The sequence below is a fragment of the Berghia stephanieae genome, chromosome 3 (genome assembly GCF_034508935.2).
Source record: "Berghia stephanieae isolate SIO BIC M18660-M18661 chromosome 3, UCSD_Bste_1.3, whole genome shotgun sequence".
NCBI classification, from domain to species: domain Eukaryota; kingdom Metazoa; phylum Mollusca; class Gastropoda; order Nudibranchia; family Aeolidiidae; genus Berghia; species Berghia stephanieae.
Window position 1 is genome coordinate 91412900 of NC_088362.1, and position 26445 is coordinate 91439344.

Sequence of the window (26445 nt, forward strand, 5' to 3'; positions counted from 1 at the left end):
ATCCAGTTAACTGTCGTATTCTTAAAAATCTCGTATTTAATAACTTGGTCAGAAAACTCGTCCTTCAAATAAAGATCGATCTAAAATGACTCTCACATTGGCAAACTAAAAAAAAAACCTCTCAAATCTGGGACTTTGAAGGACGAGGACGTCCTAGGTTTGAGATTTTTTGCCAAGATGAGGGTCATTTAAATCGATCGATATTTGTAGGAAGACTTTTACAGGGCAAATGTTTAAATACGTTTTTTTTTCTCCATAGAACGACAGTTCAGTGGTTAAAATAGAATTTGAAGAAGTATACAATGTATGTCCTCGGATTCATCGTGCTTAGAAACTTTTAAAATGATTCGTTTATTACCCCAGTATGTAACCAGATTTCTATTTCATACAGTACAGATCGCCTGCTAATAGTCCATGTTGCACTAGCGCTCATAAAATAATCGCCACCTCCGATAGCAAAGTACTCAACTACACCTGAGTCGAGTAGTGTAATGCGAGTAAAGTGCTTTCCACAAGGTTAAAATGCGGCGGGGACAAGAGAGGTTTGTCTTCCATTGGTCACTGACCACGAGAGGCTTTACTTGCTTTTGCGTGCCGTTGGCCAACGACGTGGTGATATGATAATAAAGCAGTTATTCACAGATAATACTACTGCTATTCTTTTACTACTAATTATTACACTCGCGTTCGGATCGGAAGGTCCCCGGTTCGAGCCTCGCTCGGCGCATAGTTGAGTCCTTGGAAAAGGCTCTTTACTCACATTCTCTCAGGTGTAAAATGAGTACATGGTCGTTAACAGCGTTGCCTCAGTAGGAAAAAAATTGTTATATCGCCTAACAGGCGTCATGTCTCGTTCTCATGTTACGTGTTGCTGTTGGTCAGGGACCCTTTGTAAAGCGCTTTGAGCATGTTTAGTGGATATTGCTCAACGTTTCTATTATACCTTGTATTTTCCGGTAATTTCTATAATTTTTCTTTCTTTTAATTACGTTGACATGCCATTGAGATTCCGATCACATCCTTGGGACTCTCTACTCAGACACTGATGTCACGCAAAGTTTCATTCATCCTCCAACCACTTAGGAATACTGACGCTAGAATTCTCATTACATTTCTGATTTCTTTGTTTTCAACGTTCCGTTGTTTATTGTTTTGAAGGCAAAGGATATATATACCAGAAACGTCCATTATTTGTATAGCGAATGAGATTAGCATAGTCGGTGACGTCACCGGCGGAATAGTTATTAGAGAGAGAACGTCATGTTGGTTATGCGCATGCGTCCCTCGTCCTCGCTTCCGGTTAAAGCCGCTTGAGACACTTTAAAACCAAATTGACGTTCTGTCTGTAAGGTGACGTCCAATCAAGGGACGCTACTCTTCCGCTAATCTCATTCCCTATTGCTTCCATCAGAAGCCTTTCGATTTTCACCTTTTTACTAGTATTTTTTTCTGAGAGGGACGTATCCTTGCAATAGATTTTAAACTATTTTTGATGTTCATGAAATTTTAATTTTAGATCATTATAAAGACTATAAATCTGTGAATGCCAAAGGGAAGCAATCGATACAAAATTAAAAGATTTCCTCATTTAATGCCCTTTGATGTCAATCATCAGCACTGGAGAATATTTTTGGGGGGGGGGGGGGGGGGGGGGGGGGGAGGAATAACTACTACTACTACTACTACTAGTAGTAGTAGTAGTAGTAGTAGTAGTAGTAGTAGTAGTAGTAGTAGTAGTAGTAGTAGTAGTAGTAGTAGTAGTAGTAGTAGTAGTGGAAGTAGTAGTAGTAGTATTAGTAGTAGTATGTAGTAGTAGTAGTAGTAGTAGTAGTAGTAGTAGTAGTAGTAGTAGTTAGTAGTAGTAGTAGTATTAGTAGTAGTAGTAGTAGTAGTAGTAGTAGTAGTAGTAGTAGTAGTAGTAGTAGTAGTGTATAGTAGTAGTAGTAGTAGTAGTAGTAGTAGTAGTAGTAGTAGTAGTAGTAGTAGTAGTAGTAGTAGTAGTAGTAGTAGTAGTAGTAGTAGTAGTAGTAGTAGTAGTAGTATAGTAGTAGTAGATAGTAGTAGTAGTAGTAGTATGTAGTAGTAGTAGTATAGTAGTAGTAGTAGTAGTAGTAGTAGTAGTAGTAGTAGTAGTAGTAGTAGTAGTAGTAGTAGTAGTAGTAGTAGTAGTAGTAGTAGAAGAATAAGGAGTGTCAGTAGTACTAGCCATGGTACATGCAATGGTACTAGTATTAGTAGAAGTATTAGCAGTAGCTAATTACTACTTAGGGTAGCGGGGCAGCTTGTCTGTCAAAGGATAGTAAGGCGATCCTTCTCTCCGTTAGCCTGTGGTAGACCCTTGGGCAAGGTCGAGTAACCACTTAGCCTCCCTACCATGGTTACATGAAGTCACGGCAGGCATGGATAGGAGAGGGGAGCAGTCAGGAGAGTCCATGGAACTGGTCAACTCTCCACAGCGTCAGGCAGAGGATACCATTAGGGACAATGGCTGAGGCTAACCGCCCAGTATGGGAACTGCCCTCACAGAAAATAATTGCAGCCTACTGTGAGTAACAATCTGCAAAGTAATATCATGTCACAAAACATAGTATGTCCTCACAACAGCGTGCATGGGGATCAGCACTGTAGTGCGATCAACTCGCTCGGTAGGGAATGTCATGCGCAGCAGGTGGTTCCAGACCGTCATCAAGCTACTGCTTGCAACTTCATTAAAAAAATAGGAACTTGGAACGTGCGGTCAATGTTCCAAGCAGGAAAATTGGAAAACGTTCTACAAGAAATGAACCGAATGGCAATTAACATCTTAGGGATTTCAGAAATGAGATGGAATAGAGCCGGTTCCATGATCTGTAATGGATGTAAAGTATTCTACTCAGGTGGTGAAACTCACGAACACGGAGTCGGTATTATATTCGATCCGGAAACATCAAAAATGTTGAAAGGCCATGAATATATTTCCAACAGAATCATTGCGGTGAAATTGCAGTGAAAGCCTTTAATCCAGGCGTATGCTCCAACAACAAGTCATACCGATGAAGAAATAGAAGAGTTTTACGAAGACCGAGAGAAAGCCTGGAAACTATTTGGATCTCAAGACATCAAGGTTGTAATCGGAGATTTTAATGCCAAAGTTGGAGACAGAAAAATTAAAGATGTTGTTGGATCACATGGTTTAGGACAGATCAATGAAAGAGGAGAGAGGCTAATAGAATGGTGCAAAACGCTTGACATGTTCATCAGCAACACATGGTTTGATAATCACCCAAGGAGGAAATGGACTTGGATGAGCCCTGGAGACCAGACGCGTAATCTGATTGATTACATTATCGTACAGAAACGGTTCAGAAACGCCGTTCAACAGACAAAATCAATGCCTGGTGCAGACTTCAACAGTGACCATATGCCAGTGGTAGGTAGAATAAAATTAAAGATGAAAAAGCTCAAAAGATCTTAAACACAAACAAAATTTCACATTGAATACCTAAACACCAATGACAAACTAAAAGAACAGTTTTCCGTATCTGTAAAAAAATAGTTATGATGTACTTAGTAATACATCACAGTTGGAAGAAAAATATCTCGCATTCAGGAACTCTATCACTGACTCACTCGAGGAACACATTCCTAAAGTAACTAAGAAGAAACAATAGAAATGGATAACACAGGAAATATTGGATCTGATGGAAATGAGGAGATGTGTTAAGGGAAATGAGGCAATGTATAAAAGCATAAATAAAGAAATAAAGAAAAGATGTAATGAGGCAAATGAAGCCTGGCTGAATGAGCAATGTGAACAAATAGAAAGAGCTGACTATTCAAAAGACCCAAAAACCTTCCACAACACGATCAAGGAAGTGAACAGGAAGAGTAAATGTACACAAACAGGCTGCATTAAGGCTAAAGATGGTACAGTGCTGATGGATAAAAACAGCATATTACAGCGTTGGTCGGAATACATCGAGGAGCTGTTCCATGAAAGAGGGAACAAACCGCAAATCCATAACTCCATAGAAGGACCACCTATCTTAAAAGCTGAAGTGGAGAATGCACTCAGAAAGATGAAGAGGGGGAAAGCACCTGGACCTGACAATATTCATGTAGAATTGATTGAAGCACTTGGAGATTGGGGAATTTATAAATTAACTGAAATGGTAAATTTAATTTACGATTCTGGGGAGATACCCAGTGAAATGAGCAAATCAATATTCATACTGTTACCAAAGAAACCGGGAGCCAACGAATATGGACTTCATAGAACAATCAGTTTAATGAGTCATATTACAAAAATATTGCTTCGTATCTTGATGGAGAGAATGAGGAATAAGATCAGACCAGTAATCAGTAATCTTCAATTTGGATTTGTACCAGATAGTGGGACAAGAAATGCTATTTTCACATTAACAACATTAATAGATCGCGATCTTGAAATGCAAAAAGATGTGTATATATGTTTTATTGATTACAAAAAGGCCTTTGACCGTGTAAAACATGAAAGAGTTATTGACATTCTGCAGAAGTTGGATATGGATGGCAAAGACATTCGACTTGTTAGAAATATTTACTGTTAGCAAAAAGCGGCTGCTCTAATTGATAGTGAGGTCAGCGAGTAGACACACATTCAGCGAGGTGTGAGGTAAGGATGTGTCATATCTCCCGACCTTTTTAACATGTACAGCGAGTTCATTCTACGTTAAATACAACTGAAGGCAGGAGTGAATATAGGGGAACATATCATCAACAATCTAAGATATTATGCGGATGACACTGCTCTAATCGCAGAATCAGAAAAAGAGTTACAACAACTACTCGATAATGTGGCCAAACATAGCGAAGACATGGGGTTAGAACTCAATGTGAAAAAAAACAGAATGTATGGTTTTGAGCAGAAATAATGTTAAACCACCCTGCAAATTATCCTATCAAAACGAAGAGATCAGGAGAGTTGAAAGTTTTACATATTTGGGATACATTATTACATCTGATGGTAGATCCACCCATGAAATTAAAAGAAGAATTGCTTTAGCAAAGAACACATATAATCAATTAAAGCAAATCATGAACAACCACAACATTGATATGGCAACAAAACTCCGGGTAATGAAATAATACCTGTGCTTCTTTATGGCAGCGAATGTTGGAAGATTAACAAAGAATGTGAACGTAGAATAACTGCAGCCGAAATTTGGTTTTATAGACGCATTCTTTGAATCTCATGAAAAGATAAAATAAAAAACGAGGAGGTATTAACAGAAATTGGAGTACGACAAACTTTGGTAAACACCATCAGAAAAAGACAGTTAAAATTTCTCGGACATATTTACAGAAATAGCGGTATTGAAAAGATTGTACTTACTGGTAAAGTCGCTGGGAAGAAAAGAAGAGGGAGACAGAAGATAGATTACATTGACAATCTGAACAGATGGATTGGTGGAGGAGGAACAGGAATCGAGCTATTGAGAAGACCTGAGGACAGATATGGTTGGAGGGACATGATCGCCGATGTCTGCAACAGGCCTGGCACTTGATGATGATGATTAGCAGTAGCAGTAGTAATAATAGTAGTAGTAATAGTAGTAGTAGTAGTAGTAGTAGTAGTAGTAGTAGTAGTAGCAGTAGTAGTAGTAGTAGTAGAAGTAGTAGTAGTAGTAGTAGTAGTAGTAGTAGTAACAGTACTAGTAGTAGTAGTAGTAGTAGTAGTAGTAGTAGTAGCAGCAGCAGTAGTAGTAGTAGTAGTAGTAGTAGTAGTAGTAGTAGTAGTAGTAGTAGTAGTTGTAGTAGTAGTAGTAGTAGTAGCAGTAGTAGTAGTAGTAGTAGTAGTAGTAGTAGTAGTAGTAGTAGTAGTAGTAGTAGTAATAGTAGCAGCAGTAGCAGTAGTAGTAGTGCCTTCAAAGACAACTATTCCCTGAAAAGTTCCACCTGATTTGACATGAAATATGGACTATTATGTAGAGCAATCTCAATATTCTCTAAGTACTCTGTAGGGGGGTTCCAATCCAAAGGCACCAACATTATGTGTGGGACGGGGCAGGATGCTTGTAAAAGCCGCCATAAACACACATTGTTTAACCATGATGATCTGGATGATGGCATGGGTGAAGGAAATCGTAGCGTTATCCCCGCGGGTATGGCCGGATCACGGGGATACTGGAATGGTGACGGTCAGTCACTCAAAAATACGGCTTGTTCTAAGGTTCAATTACATTTCATTTTGTTCGTCAGACAATGCTGTTGCGGGCCAAGTACTCATATAACAACCAAACACGATGAGCATGTTTGAAATAAGCCTTTTCCAAAGACACAACTTTGAGTCGCAATAGCAGGCCTCATATCCCGACCCACGGAAATAAGCCAAAGGTCATGCCTTCACACCACAAAGCTGAACAAAGTTCAGACGGTTGAAACATCAGAAAACGATGATATTTGCGTTATCCCTTCGGTCCGTGTTAATATGGTATAAATAGGGACGATCTACGAGTATTCAATATTTCCATTTGCTCGAGTCCTCGATTAAATTACAAAATGAGCTCATAATGTCCTATATAATATACATTGATCAGTTTTCAAGAGATCCAACATCACAATAGGTCGTTTTGTTCAGCATGACCGATTGATATGTTTGCAACTTTCATAAAAAAAGCAGCGATTGTACATTTATTTAGAAATATCCGAACGCTGGACAGCAACAAATAATGTGATTGATGACTTGGTTGGACGAAAACCTGAATGTAGATCAATTGATATATTAATCCGAAAACAGTGATATACAAACGTAATCTTCTTCTTCTTCTTCTTCGTTCCTCTGATGGACATCTATGGCTGCAGTCCGATATCTGCTATGAAGTCTGTGGTCCGCTTTAGGTCCTCAGCCTCACCATAGAGCTTTGTGTTGAGTGTTGTAGGGGTGACCCAGTGGTTTGAACGTTGCACGTTGTATAATGGGCAATCCATAAGCACATGTAAAGTGGTTTCATGGTCGGTTCCACATGGGCAATAAGGGGTTGTTCCAATACCTAGCTTTGTAAACATATGTCCTCTTAGTCTATTGTGTCCTGTTCGGAGGCGGAATAGAGTGACTTGGCTACTTCGCTGAATGGCATGGATTGGATCCTGCTTGTTGTGTTCTAGGTGTGTGTCATTCCTTTCTTTGTCTATTTTTAGCTTTATTATTTTCTTTTGCTGATGGTAAGTGATTGACGACTTCGGTTGTTCCTTCTGGGCTACTTTGCGTCTCATTAAAATACTTGAAATTTCAAATAGAGCAATGTCCACTTAATGTGTTAAAATATTTTACAAAGGATTGCAAGCCAACATCAGCATTTACCATGTAGGACAAGTCATAACATAATATTTGAGGCAATAAAATTGTTTTCGACAGAAGCAATGCTGCTAATGGCCAAGTATTCATTTTACACCTAAGTACTGTGACAGAATGTTTGTGAAGAGCCTTTTCCAAATTCTTAACTTGGCACAAAGTGGGACTCGAACCATGGAGCTGCCGGTTCAAAGGCGAGAGTCATATCATGAAATCCCACAACTTTTCATTAACTTTAAAGTTTGCACTTGAATATTCAGTCCGTAAGGGATCAAGTGACCGTGTAAGAATAGTATTTAAAAGATTTCTTATAAACAATAATGAATAATGAATAATGAATCCAGCTTCAAAAAAGGATAAATACAAACACGGAGCGTTTCGAACTCAAAACCCATCTTCAGCCAACAACAGAAGCCAATGATAGCATAAATGTGACCCATCGTATCAAAACGGTATTATGTCGGAACGAACCAGATGCATAAAAGCCGAATTAAATGTTAATCTGGTCAAAAATATAGTGTTTTTTTTTTTTTTGGCATTAGCACCCTAAAATATGGTATCCATTCTCCTCAATAAAACATACAAACTCATCACAAGTCTGATATTTATGGCTATAAATTCAATTTTCAACATCTTAATCAACCCGGCTTAATACCGTTTTGAGGCGAGGGTCAAAAATATATTACGAAAAAATCTAATCTGCCGTCGATCTGTAGAAAGGTTTGGAGAAATAAACTTTTCGTGCTGGTATTTTGATCTTTGTGAAGCTTTTATATTCATTTTTGTTTATGATTTTTTACAGTCCACAGCTTCTAGCAGCTTAGTATCAAGCACATTTCTAGTACAGTACGTACCAAAAGTAAGATATATTTATGTTGGTTCATTCTACTGGATACTTGATCTGTATCATTTATCATAAGGATCATCAAGAGTTTTCAAAGTTGTCCGAAAAATCAATTTTATTGAACGCTTCATCAATCTGACCCTGTTTAACTACCCAACGTTTCCCAAAATTCAACACATCACTCCTGTGATATTTAATTTCTTCTTCTTCTTCTTCTTCTTCTTCTTCTTCTTCTTCTTCTTCTTCTTCTTCTTCTTCTTCTTCTTCTTCTTCTTCTTCTTCTTCTTCTTCTTCTTCTTCTTCTTCTTCTTCTCTCTCTTCTTCTCTTCTTCTCTTCTTCTTCTTCTTCTTCTTCTTCTTCTTCTTCTTCTTCTTCTTCTTCTTCTTCTTCTTCTTCTTCTTCTTCTTCTTCTTCTTCTTCTTCTTCTTCTTCTTCTTCTTCTTCTTCTTCTTCTTCTTCTTTCTTTCTTCTTCTTCTTCTTCTTCTTCTTCTTCTTCTTCTCTTCTTCTTCTTCTTCTTCTTCTTCTTCTTCTTCTTCTTCTTCTTTTTATTATCTTATTATCATTATTATTATTATTATTATTATTATTATTATTATTATTATTATTATTATTATTATTATTATTATTATTATTATTATTATTATTATTATTATTATTATTATTATTATTATTATTATTATTATTATTTATTATTATTATTATTATTATTATTATATTATATTAATATTATTATCATTATTTTTATTATTCTACTTTTATTATCATTATTATTATTATTATATTATTTATTATTATTGTATATTATTAATATTATTATTATTATATTAATTTATATTGTTATTATATTATATTATATATTATTATTTTATTTTATTATTATTATATAATTATTATTATTATTATTTATTATATTATATCATATTATTATTATTATTATTATTATTATTATTATTATTATTATTATTATTATTATTATTATTATTATTATTCCTATTGTTATTATATTATCATTATTAATATTATTATCAGTATTTGTTGTTGTTGATGCTGCTACTGCTGCTCTAAGCTGTCAATTCTGCCACAGATAACTTCTAAAAGTTGGCTGGAAAAAGTAAACAATATCATGACATTTATATAAGGACATATTCAAATCTAAAATATCTCATTTTCTTTGCTTAAATTAAAAATTATTGTCATAAAACCTAAAAGAGACTGATAAAGTGCTTGATGTGTTCAATAAATGACAAGGTCTGTCTCAAAAATAATTATATCTTATAAGCCATACGACAAGAGGTCTCATCAGAATATTTTTGTCTTTTAATCAATCACCTATAACTAAACCTAGATCAAAATGCTCTCCGTGGCAGAATAAAAGATTTCTTGCACTTTTGCGTTTTGCAGTCCAAACCTCAGCCCCATTGCATACTCGAAAGCTCGTTCAAAGATTGGGAATCATCCAGGATTTCCAAAACACAAGAATGCATGAATCCCACAAAGGCTATGTGGTCTTGTGGTAGAACACTCGCCTTCGGATTGGAAGGTCCAGGGTTCTTGCCCTGATCTCAGCCGGGCACAATTGAGTCATGGAAAAGGCTCTTTACTCACATTCTCTCACCGTATAAAAAGAGTACATGTCGGAAAAAATTATAACATCGCCTAATTGGCGTCATGTCTTGTCCAATATGCGAAGTGTTGTTGTTGGACAGGGACTCCGTGTAAACGCTTTGAGCTAGTTCAGGGGGTGTAGCTCAAGTTTAAGTTATTTTTAAGAACACTACGGAATTAGGGGTTTTATCTTCGAGAACAAACTATGCCAAAGACTTCATGTTGCTTTGAACTTTGAGAAGTCAAGGCCATCTGATTACAGAATCTATTATTTTGAACTTTTCTATCCAAAAATGTCTGCAAGGTGGATAGCAATAAACTTTTTTTTTCTTTTTTTTTTTTAGCATTGAATGGGGTCTTGATAGCTCAGTTGGTAGAGCACTCGCTTCATACGCAAAGGGACAGAGATCGACCCCAGGTGCAGTCGAGATTGTTTTTTCTGACATTCCCCCCCCCCTCCCCCTTTCTACCCAGCAGTGATTCGTTAGCCGGGTCTGCTAGATCTGGCGAAAAGTACTTTGCGATAGACTAACGTCCTATCCAAAGGGTAGCAAGCAATTGCTATTGTCCGTTTCACGCGATAGAAACCTGGGTAAATAGGCCTATTGGCTCTGAAGGACCACTTTTTTTTAGCATTGAAACCGCCCAGAGATATTACTGTTTAGAAACGATTTGTCACATATTATTTCAGACAGAAAGCACTTAAACTTTATTTATCCTTAATTAAGGATGACTTCTAACTTGTCAAAAATTCTTAGCACATCCCATACTAACACACACTGCTAACTTCACATAAAATGGATTAACAAACAGGTTAACGAGTTGAATTACCCCTGCTTACTTCCATCTGTCCGGGCAATTGTCTCGACGTCTGACTTGAAAAATAAGATTTTAAAAACCTTCAGAAATAATCAACTTGTGGAAAACGTGACACATCTATTTCGTCAGCATGACCGTTTTCTTTTAAAGGTCTGAAAAGGTGTTTATGAAACAGACACATCAAGAAAGAAAAATAGAAGTATAAAAACATTCAAAAAGTCAGACTGTCTTTACTGGGGTATGCATGCTACTAATGGCAGCACATCTGACATGTGCTCAGGAGGTCTGATGTTCGATCCCCAGTCGAGGGAGGATGAATTTATGGGATTGCTTTTACTAGATTGAAAAGGTTCGGACATGTTAAGAGACGAGAGAGGCAGTACGTGGGAAGGAAAGTATTGGACTTACAAATAGAGGGAAAGAGGAAAAAGGGACCCCCAAAGACTAGATGGTGGGATAAGGTAAAGGATGATATGAAAGAACTGGGCCTGGGGGAAGATGATGCGCTGCACCGAGATGTATGGAGGAGATGTGGCATTCATTGTGGCAACCCTGCAAACTGCGGGATAAGCTGACGTTTTTTTTCTATTTTTCTTGTATTTATTTTCTTGCTGTTGCACTGTTTCATACACATTTTTTCAGATCTATATCTTACAACAGTGCCTTGTTCCCTAATTTGTCATTGTACCTGTTTCTTTTCTTTTCGGTACTATAAAGATGTAAACATGCGACATATCATGCCGGACTTATGAATTATCCTGGTTATAAATTCGAAAATATTTAGTTTTCTTGGGATAATTTGGTATGCAGATAAATTTAAAGGCAATCCAAGTAAAACATTACAAAAGTCAGAAATATCATCCAACATTCAATGTAGTGTGGAAAACATTTAATTCGAAATGTATATTGTAAGATTAACGAGAAGATAGATATAAGATGTATCATTTTTATTATATTATAAAAACCATCATTTTTTTTTCTTACTTGAAATATCCCAAAATAATAAGTACGTAAAGAAGATATTGAAGAATCACATAAAGGGTGTTGTCTTTTTTTTTTCTTGAACAATCATAAATATTGAATATTTTCAAATTCAAAGCTAACTAAGTGGTAATGTTACACTTATAAGATATTATGCCACGTTTGGATAATTAATGTCAAAATTAATTGAATAATTCGAAATAACGTGAAAAAATAACTACTTCTTCCATCATTCTGAAAGTTAAATTTTCGACTTTTACTTGTATGTCAAGGGTTTCCATACTCTTCTAACATTATCTGGTTTGTGATGTTGGTTGAAAAAGAGTTTGAGCTCTAAAGGCTCCTCTTTTTGAGTATTTTCTTTCTTTTTAGTTCAACTCCCTCCTTACCAATTATTGGAAAATCGTCACATTCGTTAAGATACAGTTAACATTTTTCTTAATCAGATCAAAATCTTCAAAGAATTTGAAGAATAATCTTGTTATAGCTAAAAATAACTTAATGTTGTTTTGTGAGGCTCGTCTTGTTGAACAAATTATGTATAGATAGTATGTATCTATTGCTTTTAAGTGTGAGTTTAAAATCTAAATTTTTGTGTTAGGTATCTAATTCATTTTGGGAAACATTCTGAAAATTGTCGGTGAGGAGGGAGTTAATTTGCTATATTTTTTTAAATACGTGTATGCCTTCAGAAAGCTTAATATGTTAATTTAACTAGAGCGTTGCGTTCAACGCTTTAGAGCTCATAAAATGTCAGTATATACAGGGTAACTATCCTATTCATAATATCTTAACAACAAAACATGACATGTTTTGCCCAATTATTATTAAAATGAACTTGATTAATTTTTTCTCATTTTAAAATTATTTTTACAAGGGGGTGGGGGTGGGGGGGGGGGGTTTACAATTACATTTTTATCCAGAAAATATCATTTAGATAGCTAGAGATGAAAATAACATTCAAATGACACATAGTTTAAAAAACTATTTACTAAGTGTTGACGTACACATACATAGGTACCAATGATTAATATCGCTGCTCGAGATGATCGAGTTTCAATTTCTCCTAGAACACTGTACAGCCAGTTGGTTACAACATGCACCATATGGTGCAGCACCAAAATATTTTAAAGGCGAAATGTCTTCACATTAAATTGTACATGAATAGACATATTGACACAAATAATATTTCTATTGCTTAAATTACAGAAAGATCATCTTCACTATTCTTTTGGCATCAGACTCATTTCATAAAGTACATACATCTACTTAAAATTCATCAAATAACCATAATCTGGTAAATACGTTTATGAACATTGTAAAACCTAAGGAAGGAATCTTCCTTCAGGATCGCTGATCCATCTTTTGTTATGAAATTCTCGTTTCATTGAATTCATCATGGTATGTTATAGTTTAAGCATTCTTTAATGTGCTTTATATGTTTTAATTTTAGAGTAGATGGTAATGTATTGTGTATGTAAAGAGTTTGCGTTTGTGTATGCGGAAAAAATTCCGTATGTGGGTTTGAGTGTAAGCGTGTTGGTGTGTATGATAATTTATGTAGTCTGAGTGATTGCTAAGCGCCATAGAGCACTTGTCAGTATATACAAGTATATATTATTATTATTATTATTATTATTATTATTATTATTATTATTATTATTATTATTATTATTATTATTATTATTATTATTATTATTATTATTATTATTATTGTTATTTATACACTGAATAGATTGCATTATATAATACATCATAAAGTTACGAGAATAAAAACAAAACGAGGCACTCTAATTTATCTGACCGTCCTCCGATGCCTTCTGCCTTTTCTTTGCCTTGGCAGTTACTTTCTGACGGCGAGGCGCCATGTTTGCCAAAGGATTACTAACCTCAGCTTCCGGTTGGGTGGGTGACACCGGAGAGGAAGGCACGGAATCTATTGTATCCAAAGCAAAAGATTTAATTTCTTGAAAGTTTGATTGATGTGAAGGCAACAGTCTTTCAGATGAACTTGCACTTTGCTTGTTTCGTTGTAGGTCTTGTTGTTGTTGTTGCTGCTGCTGCTGCTGCTGTTGTTGTTGTTGTAGTTGTTGCTCGGCTTCCCTCTTTTCTGGGATGCAATCAGGATGACGATGGAACTTTCTGGAGCCAGATCGTGAGTGAGAGCCGTGTAGATGAAAATGGCCATGTCCTTCCAGAACTCCCTTCGGAATTAGCCCATCCATTGATCGAGAAAAGGCCTGAAGTTGGCCCATTAAATTCTCAGGTTTAAGTTTTTCTTCAGGCGCAGGCTCCTCATCGACTTCTTTGATTTCATCAAAAGTAACAGGTTGGGTTTTATACCTAGCAGCGTTTCTTTCAGCACGAGAACGTTTTTTCTTAAATGAGCCCGGTACCTCACTGTGTAAGTGGAGCCGCGAAAGTCGCTCTGGGAAATGAGTGTCGAAGTTGTACATGGGATCATGTACCTTCGTTTGCTGTGACGCCATCATTGTGAAAAGAATGAATGACACTGCTCTTATGTAATGCTGGTAAATAATTCACAACTGTTTCTGGAGTATGGAAATGTCGAGCTTATGGTATTTGAAATTTATAAAATATACAAACATTAGTTAATCCTTGATGGAAGCAAACTGTTTTGCTTGTCTGGTTGTGTTTTAAAGTGCTATGTTTTGTTCTGTATTTAAAAAATAAAAAATTGGATTTTTATTGTTTCATGGGAAGAGACCTACTTCATTATCTACACACTTTAGAAAAAAAGAATCGTCCCTCTCCTTTGCCTCACGCCAATCGTCCTTCCTCTGATGACACGTTCTGATAATCGTGTTGAAAGGATCCTGAAATGTAGTTTCAATTCCTGTGACAAAAGAAAAAAAAAAAGAGAGAAGATATGAAATACACAATGAGATTGACTTCGAATAAAATTCTTTAATGAGTTCCTAAGCACTAGATTCGCCATTCCTTTCAAGATTAAAAAAAAAATTATAGGATCTTATAATAAAAGACTAAAATCCTTTATCCATGATTATCCGTGATTAGGGTTCCTACATGGAGCAATATGATGTGACATGATCTAATCACACTCTTCTATCAATAAACAGGTGAAAGCGTTTGGACTGAATTCAGTAATGTAATTTCCCACCTCTCCCACTCACTTTTAAAATTTTCTTCTTCTCTGGTGCTAAATTCTCAGTATGAAACTGCAATTAAATCAGCTATTACTGCAGCTACTACAGCCACCACCGTTGATGATAATATTATCTTCTATGCCACTGCTGCTACTTCTACTACTAATACCACCACTACTACTACTACTACTACTACTACTACTACTACTACTACTACTACTACTACTACTACTGCTGCTGCTAGTACTACTCCTCCTCCTCTTCCTCCTCCTCCTCCTCCTCCTCCTACTACTACTACTACTACTACTACTACTACTACTACTACTACAATTACTATTACTGCTACTACTACTACTACTACTACTACTACTACTACTACTACTACTACTACTACTACTACTACTACTACTACTACTACTGCTACCTACTACTACTACTACTACTACTACTACTACTACTACTACTACTACTACTACTACTACTACTACTACCACTACTTCTTCTACTACTATTACTACTACTACCGCTACTGCTACTGCTGTTATTACTACTACTAAGACTACTACTAGTACTACTACTACTACTACTACTACTACTACTACTACTACTACTACTACTACAATTACGACTACTACTACTACTACTACTACTACTACTACTACTACTACTGCTGCTGCTGCTGCTGTTACAACTACTACTACTACTACTACTACTACTACTACTACTACTACTACTACTACTACTACAGTCCGCTCCGGATAATCGCAACTCGGTTAACTGCAACTTTCGGTTAATCGCAACATTTCCCAAAAAACGGAATTAATTCTATATAAAAGTCACTGGTTAATTGCAACAGATTTTCGACCTCTAAAGGAATCAATCAAACAAAATCTCATGATTAGATTTCATAATGGGTTAGATTATGACACGTTGAAGAATCGAGAGTGGGTGGGGTTTAATACTACAGTAGTGTGTCACCACTCTATTAGAGACAAAAGAGGGCTTTGCAGTTCAGGTTTGTGTGGTCATCTGTGACCATTAGATATGAGGCGAGTGGGCTGGGCATGGTTTAGAGAACAAGTAGACGATGACAGTTGTGAGGAGAGACTGAGTGATGATATCCTTTGTTTTGTGATTGACAACTGCAATATGAGCCACGGGTTTGGTGAGAGCTTATTGTCTCTCATCACGGCTAATCTCTTGGACTCTTACAAATGTTGAGAAAAAAATGTAAGTGAATACAATCTTAAGATTTCTTGCCTCAAAGCTGTTTTTGCTTGTCAAAATCTATACAGGGCTGCCATATTTGTTTTATTCCAATCTGTGGTGGACAAAGAACAATGATTACAACAACTGGTTTGAGTTTACCATATTTGTGTAAAATGTTGCAGTTGTGGACAGAAAACTCAACTTCGGTTAATTGCAACTTCGCTTTTCCCAAGGTGTTGCGATCATCCGGAGTAGACTGTACTACTAATACTACTACTATTATCACACTATTGATATTACTACTTCTCTAAAATATAACAGGAAATTTGCTCAGATCCTACTGCCATTGTTATATCACGCTTATCCTTTACTCTCCTTCTCTCTCTCTCTCTCTCTCTCTCTCTCTCTCTCTCTCTCTCTCTCTCTCTCTCTTTCGCTTTTCTTGCTCTTTGTCTCTATTTAATATTTTATAAATAGAGTTATTATATCGCGCAATATCCACTCGAAGTCTCAAACCGCTTTTCAAGGGCTCCCAGGCCAACAGCAACACTTAACATGTAGTTTCAGACAGGAGGACGCTTGTAAGGCGATATTACATTATTTCGGACAGAACAACGTTGTTAACGGCCTGGTACTCATTTTACATCCGGTAAGAGTACGTGAGTAATGAGCCTTTTCCAAGGACTCATCTATGCCCGGACCTTCCGATCTGAACGCGAGTGACAAAACCACATAGCCGCAAAACAACAAAACAACAACAATAACTACTACTACTACTACTACTACTACTACTACTACTACTACTACTACTACTACTACTACTACTACTACTACTACTACTACTACTATTACTACTAAAAACATTGAGCTTTATATAGCGCAATATCCACTAAATGTGCTCAAAGCGCTTTACAAGGGGTCCCTGGTCAACAGCAACATTTAACATATAGGACGGGACATGACGCCTGTTAGGCGATATTACAATTTTTCGGACAAAGACAACGCTGTTAACGGACAGAACCTACTACTACGATGATTACTACTACTACTACTACTACTACTACTACTACTACTACTACTACTACTACTACTACTACTACTACTACTACTATCAAAATTCAAAAAATGTGTGGAGTGAGCACTTGTATCTATAAAGATGAAAAAATAGGGCATGGAGAAGTGCCAGATGAAAACAGAGAATAAAAAGTCACGAGGTCAGTGCCAAACTCGGGATTCAATTTTGGCACGACACCCTCCGCCTGTCCAAGAACAGTGAGCGGTCGCAACCGACTGAGCTATCCAGCCACACAGGAAATATGGCTTTCAAACGTTGTACCAATCATTCGCCCCTCTACTCTGGACCAAAACCAGGCTGGCTAACAAATCACGCGAACTCTCTAGTAAGATTGATATAATTTTGTGAGAACTAATAATTAAAATAGCGGTGTAAAAACAATAACAAAGACCTGAGTGACGTCAATATCCTTCCTTCTATTAATGATCAAACTCCTCTTTCTTAAAAATAAATAAATAGTGTTTTATAGTTTTATTTATAATTCGTTTAACTCAAATCTATAGCGCTAGCGTTGAAAAGCCAATCAGTAACAAGTATATATTAAGGGTTAGATCTAGTTATGAATTCCCACCTATGTCGATTAAAAATAATTGTAAATTATTACGCTTTTGGCTGGCCGCACACACACACACACACACACACACACACACACAAACACACACACACACACGCGCGCGCGCGCATTCTCTAGGTCTCTCTCTCTCTCTCTCTCTCTCTCTCTCTCTCTCTCATCTTAATAACTCTCTCTTTACCTCTCTCTACCTTACTTGCTTTCTTTTTCTCTCGTTCGTCATTTCTTTATTTGTTCCTTCTTTCCCCTCTCTCTCTCTCTCTCTCTCTCTCTCTCTCTCTCTCTCTCTCTCTCTCTGACTTATCCTCTCTCTCTCTCTCTCTATCTATCTATCTATCTCTCTCTCTCACTTCACATGTATCCCTCTTGCCTTTTCTCTCCATCTATCTATCTATCTATCTATCTATCTATCTATCTATCTATCTATCTATCTATCTATCTATCTATCTATCTATCTATCTATCTAACTTCCTTTCCGTCTGATTCGTAATTTATATTCCTTTCCTTTTTCTCTCAACCTGGAACACAAGTAAATAGAGCACAAACAAATATCTTAGATACACACTTCATGAGCATGTACACGGTACCTGTTTGAGTGTGTTTCTGGAAATGCCGTGAGTATTTTGGGATGAGCATGCACGTACACGGTGAAAGTAATGTTTGCTCTCCAGGTTGAATAATAATACAACACACTACTATAACGTGCATGACAAAACACTTCTTTTTCAGTTTGGCCTGAAAATATTTGTACTCTATATCTAGATAGATCTGTCAATAGAATAAAAAAAAGACCACACATTTCCTTGAAGGCAGGATTGTGTTGAAATCTCTGGTTGAAGACTGTTTGACATCGATGTAAGAGGAATGACGTTGTCGTCACTCATCCCTTTGCTTTTGTTTTTAGGCCGTCAGTTGAGAGTTTATTTCTCACTTTAACATATCAATCAGACTATAATCGTTTAAGTTTGTGCATAGTTGGTACGTTCAAACTGGCGTTTTGATGTTGTTTTTACACTTAATTGCAGAGCATCGGTATAGGAAGTAGAACGAATTCTGGTGAAAATGAAAAAAAATAATGTGTTTTGTCATTCTCCGACAGTCTTCGGTTATCGCGGAGGCCTCGTGCCCTCTCACCCCCATAACAAAATGCTTTATAACCTTTCCCTCTTACATGCTTTAAAATACATAATACATGACTAAGTATTCATTATATTATGTTAATAAAAAGAATGGATGTTAACTTTGTTTTTGTTTTGATTAAAAAAATTTCTTTGCTTTTTTCTGTTTCTCCTTCTTTAATATTTTTATCTCAAAGAATGTTCAATGAGCACGTTTAGTTGATATTGCGCTATATAAAAGCTCTTTTTGCCCAAACATTGAAATTAATTTCTTTTTTTTATCTTGATTTTCGTATTACACCAAGGCAGGACTGGAAGCAGAAGACCCAAGTGTAGAAATATTCTATTACAGACATGATCATTTGCTACTTCTTTGTAAAGCGCTTTGAGCACGTTTAGTGGACATTGCGCTATATAAAAGCTCTTTTTTCCCCCAAACTTTTCGGAGTAATGGGGGAAGAAAAGTTGAGGCGTCATACTTCTAATTTTCTGGTTCCGAAATCCTTGGAAGTGTATATGTAACCAGTCCTTCAGAAAGAGAACTAATAATGAATAGGTTGCATAGTGAATCATAAATTGGCATAACTATGTAAGTAGCAGGGTGTATCGGCGGATTCTAAGGATTTCGGGACGTAAAAGAGCGTGGATATGTGATCTTTATTGACGACCTGCATATATTTAGACTAGAAAACATGAAGTCATCTTTCTGAAACCAGAAGATCATTTACACTTGGCATGTGTTCAGTCATCCAGAAAAGTGGTTTTACACTTCCAATGAGATAGGAACCAGTGTTATTGACATATATATACATATATATATATATATATATATATATATATATATTATATATATATATATATAATGGTATACATTCGACTATCGATATTATTACTCCCCCCCCCCCCCCCCCCACCGCCTCTCCATTGGAATAATATAAACTATGTAACACTCGTGATATTGTTTTTATACAATCGTTTCGATTCAACTATATATTATGGGAATGGTATACTTTGAATAAAAACAATAATAATCAATCAATTCCACAAAATGGAAACCCGTTTATTATTCATTGGCTCCATTCTAGCTGCTGAAACATGATTGGAGAAATAACATTTTATATTTTACTTTCCTGCCGAATAACTACCGCAAAATCCTGAACTATTCTTCCGCCATATGTTCTGGAATGAACTTGGAAACCTGCCAAGGGTAATTGGTTAAGTTAAAAGGCTCAATAATACTAATGTTACAGGTTGGTAACGAACGTTTTTTAAACAGTCGCACGTTGATGAACGAATGGGGAGTTAGAAGGGAAAAGAAAGGAAAACGTAAGATACAGATCTAAACAAATGTGTATGAAACAGTGCCTGCCTGACAAAGCAATAGAGAAAAATACAGAAAAAAAGCATCCCAAAAATCAGTCTGCCTCAATTGAGGATCGAACCTGAGACTTCCTGATTAGCATAGGTTTGAGGTTCGATCCCCAGTTGAGGCAGGCTGATTTTTTGGGATGGTTTTTTCCTTGTATATTTTCTTTACTGCTTTTTCTGGTACTGTTTCATACTCACTTTTACAGATCTTAATCATACACCAGTGCCTGCTCCCCAATTTCTGGTCGAGTGATCTACCTCCGAGAATAGGACATAGAATTTGATGACATTGCGTTATAAAATCAGATCCAAAGTTAAAATGTGGCTAACACAGAATATCAAGTGAAATAAGGAGATGAATTAACATGAACATTTCACTTCAATAAGGGTTCAGAATGTAAAACAAAGAACATCTGGGGATAACAATAATACATGATGACAAAATATTGATAAAATAGAATTCCTTTACTAATAGTGCTAACAATTAAAATTATATATATTTGTTGTTTACAAAATAGAAATTTACATTGGGTTACATTGCGAGAACAAATGATAAAATAAGCATTTAAATATGTGAATATTATACGAGCATCACAAAAAGTTACGCTGATAGGAGAAATTATCTCATTCATTAAATCTTAAACCAAGAGCTAATCCCTATCGTTTTGTAACTTCAAAGGGACACAGGATGTAGAGAAATCACCCCCAACGGTGTCTTTTGGCTGCACTACAATATTATTATAACTATGTCAATCAAACCACTCTGAAATAAAATTAAAAAAACAACTCTACTTTTTCACTCCCATTAACCATCTTGAACCCACCAGGCAGTTGCATCACAATGCAATACCCAACCAGATGTTCTGCGGTTTCCGGATCTTTTGCCAAAAAGAGAGCAAGCTGACGACACTGCCAGACAACTTCACATTTGACTACCATGAGATAGGCCTCTTGGCCGCCCAACCTATGTCTCCTCTTAATTATACATATTCCGTGTAGTTTCTCTCCCAGCTGATGAGATGATGACCTCCCCGATCCAGGGAATGGAATCGTTTTCTTTTTAGTCGACCTTCCACCTCGCTGTTGCGACACCATCCGAAGTCAGGGAAGTTGAGTGGAAGAGTCGCAGGGATTCTATTCGGCTTGTAATTAAAGCAGAGTCCATTGGATATATGTATGTGTACATTGTGCAACTGATCTTCTGGTTTCAAAGTTATGGCATCTTAACAAGCCTTAATAAAGGCTAGTCGCCAATAAAAATAAATCATTCTCGCTCTTTTACGCCCGCAATCATAAGAATCTGCCTATACATTCTACGACTAGGGTTCCTGAAAAGTCTTGACGCCTACTGAATATCTCCGATTGTATTAAGCTCACCAGTAAATACTATACATCAGCATTTGCGTAATTTATTATTCTATTCGGTCACCAAATTTTGTTGAGCTGCTTTTTCTTGATTTCAATTTATCTTATTTGAAAGAGCCCTATTCCAACATGTCGGCCGACGAAATCACACCAGAACCTATGCAATAAACAGCGTTCTGTGACTGGGTTATTTACTGCAGAGAAATTTATGTGCACCGTAAACATTCATAGACAACTGAAACGTATTTATGGTGACTCGTGGGTATTCGAACAGTTTAATGGTGGGTTTTATGCTTTACTGGAACTGATGTTGTTTCCACCAACATTAATTAATAAGCAGGCTCGCAATGATCGTCCACAAAGTACATCATCCGCATCAAATCAACCAAAGAAGTTGACGAACTTAATCGAGCTATTCGCTGGATAAAACAATCTAACATTTCACAAAGGCTTGGGATATCATAGGGAAGAGATGGATATACGGTTCGAGAAATCCTGGGTTTAAGAAAGGCATGGGCCGTTGGATCTCGAGAATGCTCACACAAACACATAATCACATTGAAAGAGAAAGTATTCTTGAACTCGTAGAACACCCACCCCCTTACAGTTCTGATTTAGCTCCAAGTGACTTTTTCCTTTTCATAAGACTTAATAGACACCCCAAGGGGGACACTTTAGGCAGTGATGGAGAGGTGCGAGCGGAGGTGACTCGATGGTGTTGAAGTTGACCGCGTCAATTCCTCTTCGACGCGATACTATAACTGGTGCAACGCTGGCGACTGTTTGTGGATGGGAACGGTGACTATGCTGAAATTTAAGATGATAAAGGGATAGGACATAAACTGATGCTGTGTTTTGATGCCTTTGTCAATTTCAAGACTTGTCAGTCTTGTACTAAAACAGTTATGCCACCTTATGATTCAATCTGTAATCTATCTTGTTTATGCATTGTCAGAGGGCTGGTTACATACTTCCAATGAGTTTGAACCGGAAGAGAAGAAAGTATGACGGCATGACTTCTGCTTCTCATTTGAGTGAAAGTCAAAGTCTTATATAAGAAGGAATAAAGTTGACATCACTAGGCTCTTGGGTATTATTTTAAGACCGTCAGTTGGGTGATTAGTTCTCACTAAAAATATCAATTAAACTATAGACGTATAAGGTTACACACAGCTTTGTCTTGGTATGTTTCAATGGGCGAGCAAGTGTTGTGAGAATTTTATTTAAACGCATATCATCAACACATCTAGTTCTAGTTTTCAAAGAGAACAGGTGACAGGGGGCAGCGTGGCTCAGCGCTTTTTCCTTCGTATGTAGAACTTATGAGTTCAAATCCCGTCGCGTTGTGAACGCTTGATCAAGTCACGTTGCCCTAGTTCATTTTGCGGCGCTGCTCTGTGGGTGATGCCTATGATATTCTGGTCTTTCCCTAAAGAAAAAAAATTCCATTGGAATGAATGAAGAGAATTTATTTTATTTCATCTATTTTAGAAGACGTAGGCCCGTCTAATCTTTTTTCTTCTTCAATGTTATTCATACCTCTTACCCATCTCGAAGTCTAGCAGTAAAAGTTGATTATAAAAAATTGGTCGCAGAATCTTTATCTTAATAACAATTTGAAATTCCATAGATAATCAACATTATCAGATACCATGACTCGTTTTCTCCATCTCTGTCTATTTATACATAAATCTATCTATCCATCCATTATTATCTATCTATCCATTTATCTATCTATCCATCTATCTATTTATCGATCTATTACTATCTATTTATCTATCTGTATGTCTATCGATTTAGCTATTTACTTATATATAAATATGTATATATATATATATATATATGTATATATATATATATATATATATATATATATATATATATATATATATATATATATACGTATATATATTATGCATCTAACCGATCTCTTTCTATAATTCACAATATACTTTCTTCTTTCTATTCTCTTCTTCTCTAGTTCCAACCGCTTCCCTTCTTTCTTATTTTTATGTCAGTTATAGTTCTTAATCTCCACTATCTCCCGCCAAATTTTCACATGATCTTTTTATCTTTGCATCTCCATCAAGCATTATCGGTGGGGTAATGAAGGGCAAAACAGACTAGAAACACCGCAATTTCCCACCTGCTTTTAACCGAAAACGACAAGAAACATTATTTGTTCTACAGTGCAAGAATGAAGACTTGGACAGGTGGGATGTGGGTTTAGTCTGGGTTTGGCCCAGCCCGAATTTACCGCAAAATTAACCGATCTCTAAAAGATCCCACATACTGTAATCTTTATGGTTGTTCTATGGCCTTGAACGGAAGAATTCAGAGGAAATTATTTAGCCTGCATTTTTATTAAATGTATATCTGTGAGCCTAAATTATTGTTTCGCCGCACTCATATGGCCCTTTTTGATGAGATCCGCCTACACATACACACAACACACACACACACACACACACACACACATACATATATATATATATATATATATATATATATTTACATATATACGCCACTTGTCAGGCTAGCACCAGACACTCTCTCCGTCCGCTGGCTATTAGGAAGAAGATGTAATCGACTTGCAAACAATATATTGATAAGAAATGTCATGAATGCATCAGACATGGATGTAAAAGATTTACTAACGATTATTTTCAGGGTTACTGCGTTGCGGAGGTGGCCCTATTTATTTAGTTATAGAGCACTTGTCTTATAAGCAAAGGGACTGGAATTGATCTTAGGACACATTTGAGATATTATGTGACCGCGACGTTCATCCACCCTCGATTGATGAGGTGTGCCTGTTAGATCTGAACCCCATTAACAACAACAACTCAATTTTCACTTTATTTTGACGATCTCCATCTTGTAATGTGACGTAAGTTTTAGGTAAACGACGGGCTATAAGTTGACGAAGACTATAATCAGACCAGCAAATTCTCTCAGCTCATGTCCGCGTCAAATTAATTTAATCCAATATTTTGAATGACGTTTTTTGTAAACAAATCTATTCAGAACTGAGGAAAAGTCATGATTTGACTTTAATTGAAATATTAAAGGACTTTGTGTTTAACTGGCTTCAGGTGGAAAACCTGTTTTTAACTAGTTAGCTGGCGTACTATAGAAAGGCACGTATTTAAAATTTGGCCAGAAAACTCGTCCTTCAAATATCGATCAATTTAAATGACCTTCGACAAAGACTCTCAAACCTGGGACCTCGCGAAGTACCCGGTGTCAGAGTTTTTGCTAAGATGACGGTCATCATCCAAATTGATCGATATTTGGAGGACGAGTTTTCTGGCCAAATTTTCAAGTACGTGTCTTTCAAGAAAACGGCCGTAAACTGGTTAAATAGGAAAAGGCGATCTTCGATTGTTCAGGTTGGAACACCCTCTTGCTCTTTCTTCCAACGTAACCTATCGCTTGTTCTATCTGTGAGTGCATTGTGTATTCTGTCATACTGCTTGTTGATAAAGTAAACACATCTTCGAACATTAGGTCGAGTTACCCTGAAGTTATTACTCCATTGACTCAACGTGACTTTGTAATTCTTCCTGCACAGCAGGTAGGAAATAATACCACGATGAGGAAATAACAAGATACTATGTAAACATTGCATTATAGGATAATATACATTTATGGCGGGCTTATCAACAATAAACATGTGCCGGTTTGTGGTCATACGGCTTTATGATACTCGCCTTCGGTAGATCCCGGGTTCGAGTCACGCTCTGAGTGATCACGATTGAGTCCATGGAGAAGGCTCTTTACTCACACTCTCGCACAGTGCTCAGGTGTATAATGAGTACATGGCCGTTAAGAGCATTGTCTATACCGAAAATAAAATTTGTAATATCGTACAGTTAAGTGATGCTGTTGGTTTTGGACCATTTGTAAAACGCTTTAAGCACGTTTAGTGGATAGTCCGCTATTTAATGCTCAGGATTTGAAAAAAAAGAACCTGCCACTGGTGCTTCACTTTTCTTTTCTTTTTTTTCTTTTTTTTTTCTTTTTATTTTTTTTTTCTTTTTTTTTTTTTCTTTTTTTTTTTTTGCCTCCGGATGATGGATTAGCGTTCATCTAGCACATGGGCAACGCGTTCAAACATGAATATAAATAGCTTATGAAAATAATGAAATCCCTCGAATAATACTCATTTAATGTTAACCCAAGGAATTTACCCAATGGAAACCGTACGGTGCTCTTATTGGCTGACCAACCAGCGGCCTCGATGAGAAAAATATCCGCCATTTTGATGTTGGCTGGGAATCGCGTTACTATAGTAAACAAGCGGTGATCGGCCGTTCATGAAAACAAGTTGCTGCTCGCTCGTTTAACTCAAAATTATTCAAAACGATCTCTCTAAAATGATATAAATGTGACTTCTTAAGGTTTTCTTCACGGTCAAAACCACACAACATTCTATTAATGATTACGTCCGAGGCAAAAAGGAATATTGACAGGTCGACGAGAGTTGAACTCGTGAGACGACAAACATCAATGCGAAGTGTAGCGAGAGTCAAGCTATTGTTTGTCTTGTCCTATTCTATATAGAGAAAGGATAAATAGTATAGCCTCGTGTGTGAGTGGTTGCGTGTCATAGTCTTGTTTTTAAATTGTTTCTGTTGTTTATGTGTGTAGTGATGACTCTCTCACACTCAATTTCAATGCCGAAAGAGGAATTCCCGCACACAAGAAAGGGGTATTGGGGTGGTATTTGGCATACATATTGTATAGTATCTAGTTCTAAATAGATAACTGATTAGAATTATATTATGATATATAAACACAATGCCAAATACAATTCCGAAGTTTCCTTATTTCAAATGAAGTAAAGCTCCAAAACCTAATGGTAGTGATTGTAGTACTGAGTGTTAGTGAGGTGATGTGGTGTTGGTGGTGGTTGTAGTTGTAGTAGTAATAGTGATGATGATGTGGTGGTGGTGATGATTGTAGTTGTAGTAGTAGTGGTAGTGATGATGATGTGGTGGTGGTTGTAGTAGTAGTGGTAATGGTAATGATATGGTGGTGGTGG

General features: G+C 36.6%; 1 protein-coding gene across 1 annotated transcript in view; it reads right to left on the reverse strand.

The window, feature by feature from the left end:
• Nucleotides 1-13210: 13210 nt before the first annotated feature.
• Nucleotides 13211-26445, reverse strand: part of LOC144968814 (uncharacterized) — a 28331-nt gene continuing 15096 nt past the window's right edge. Inside the window, exon 2 of the mRNA XM_078907523.1 lies at nt 13211-14421. Within this exon, the coding sequence (XP_078763649.1) occupies nt 13355-14056 (702 nt within the window). The 5' untranslated portion in view covers nt 14057-14421 and the 3' untranslated portion in view covers nt 13211-13354. The remainder of the gene's footprint in view (nt 14422-26445) is intronic.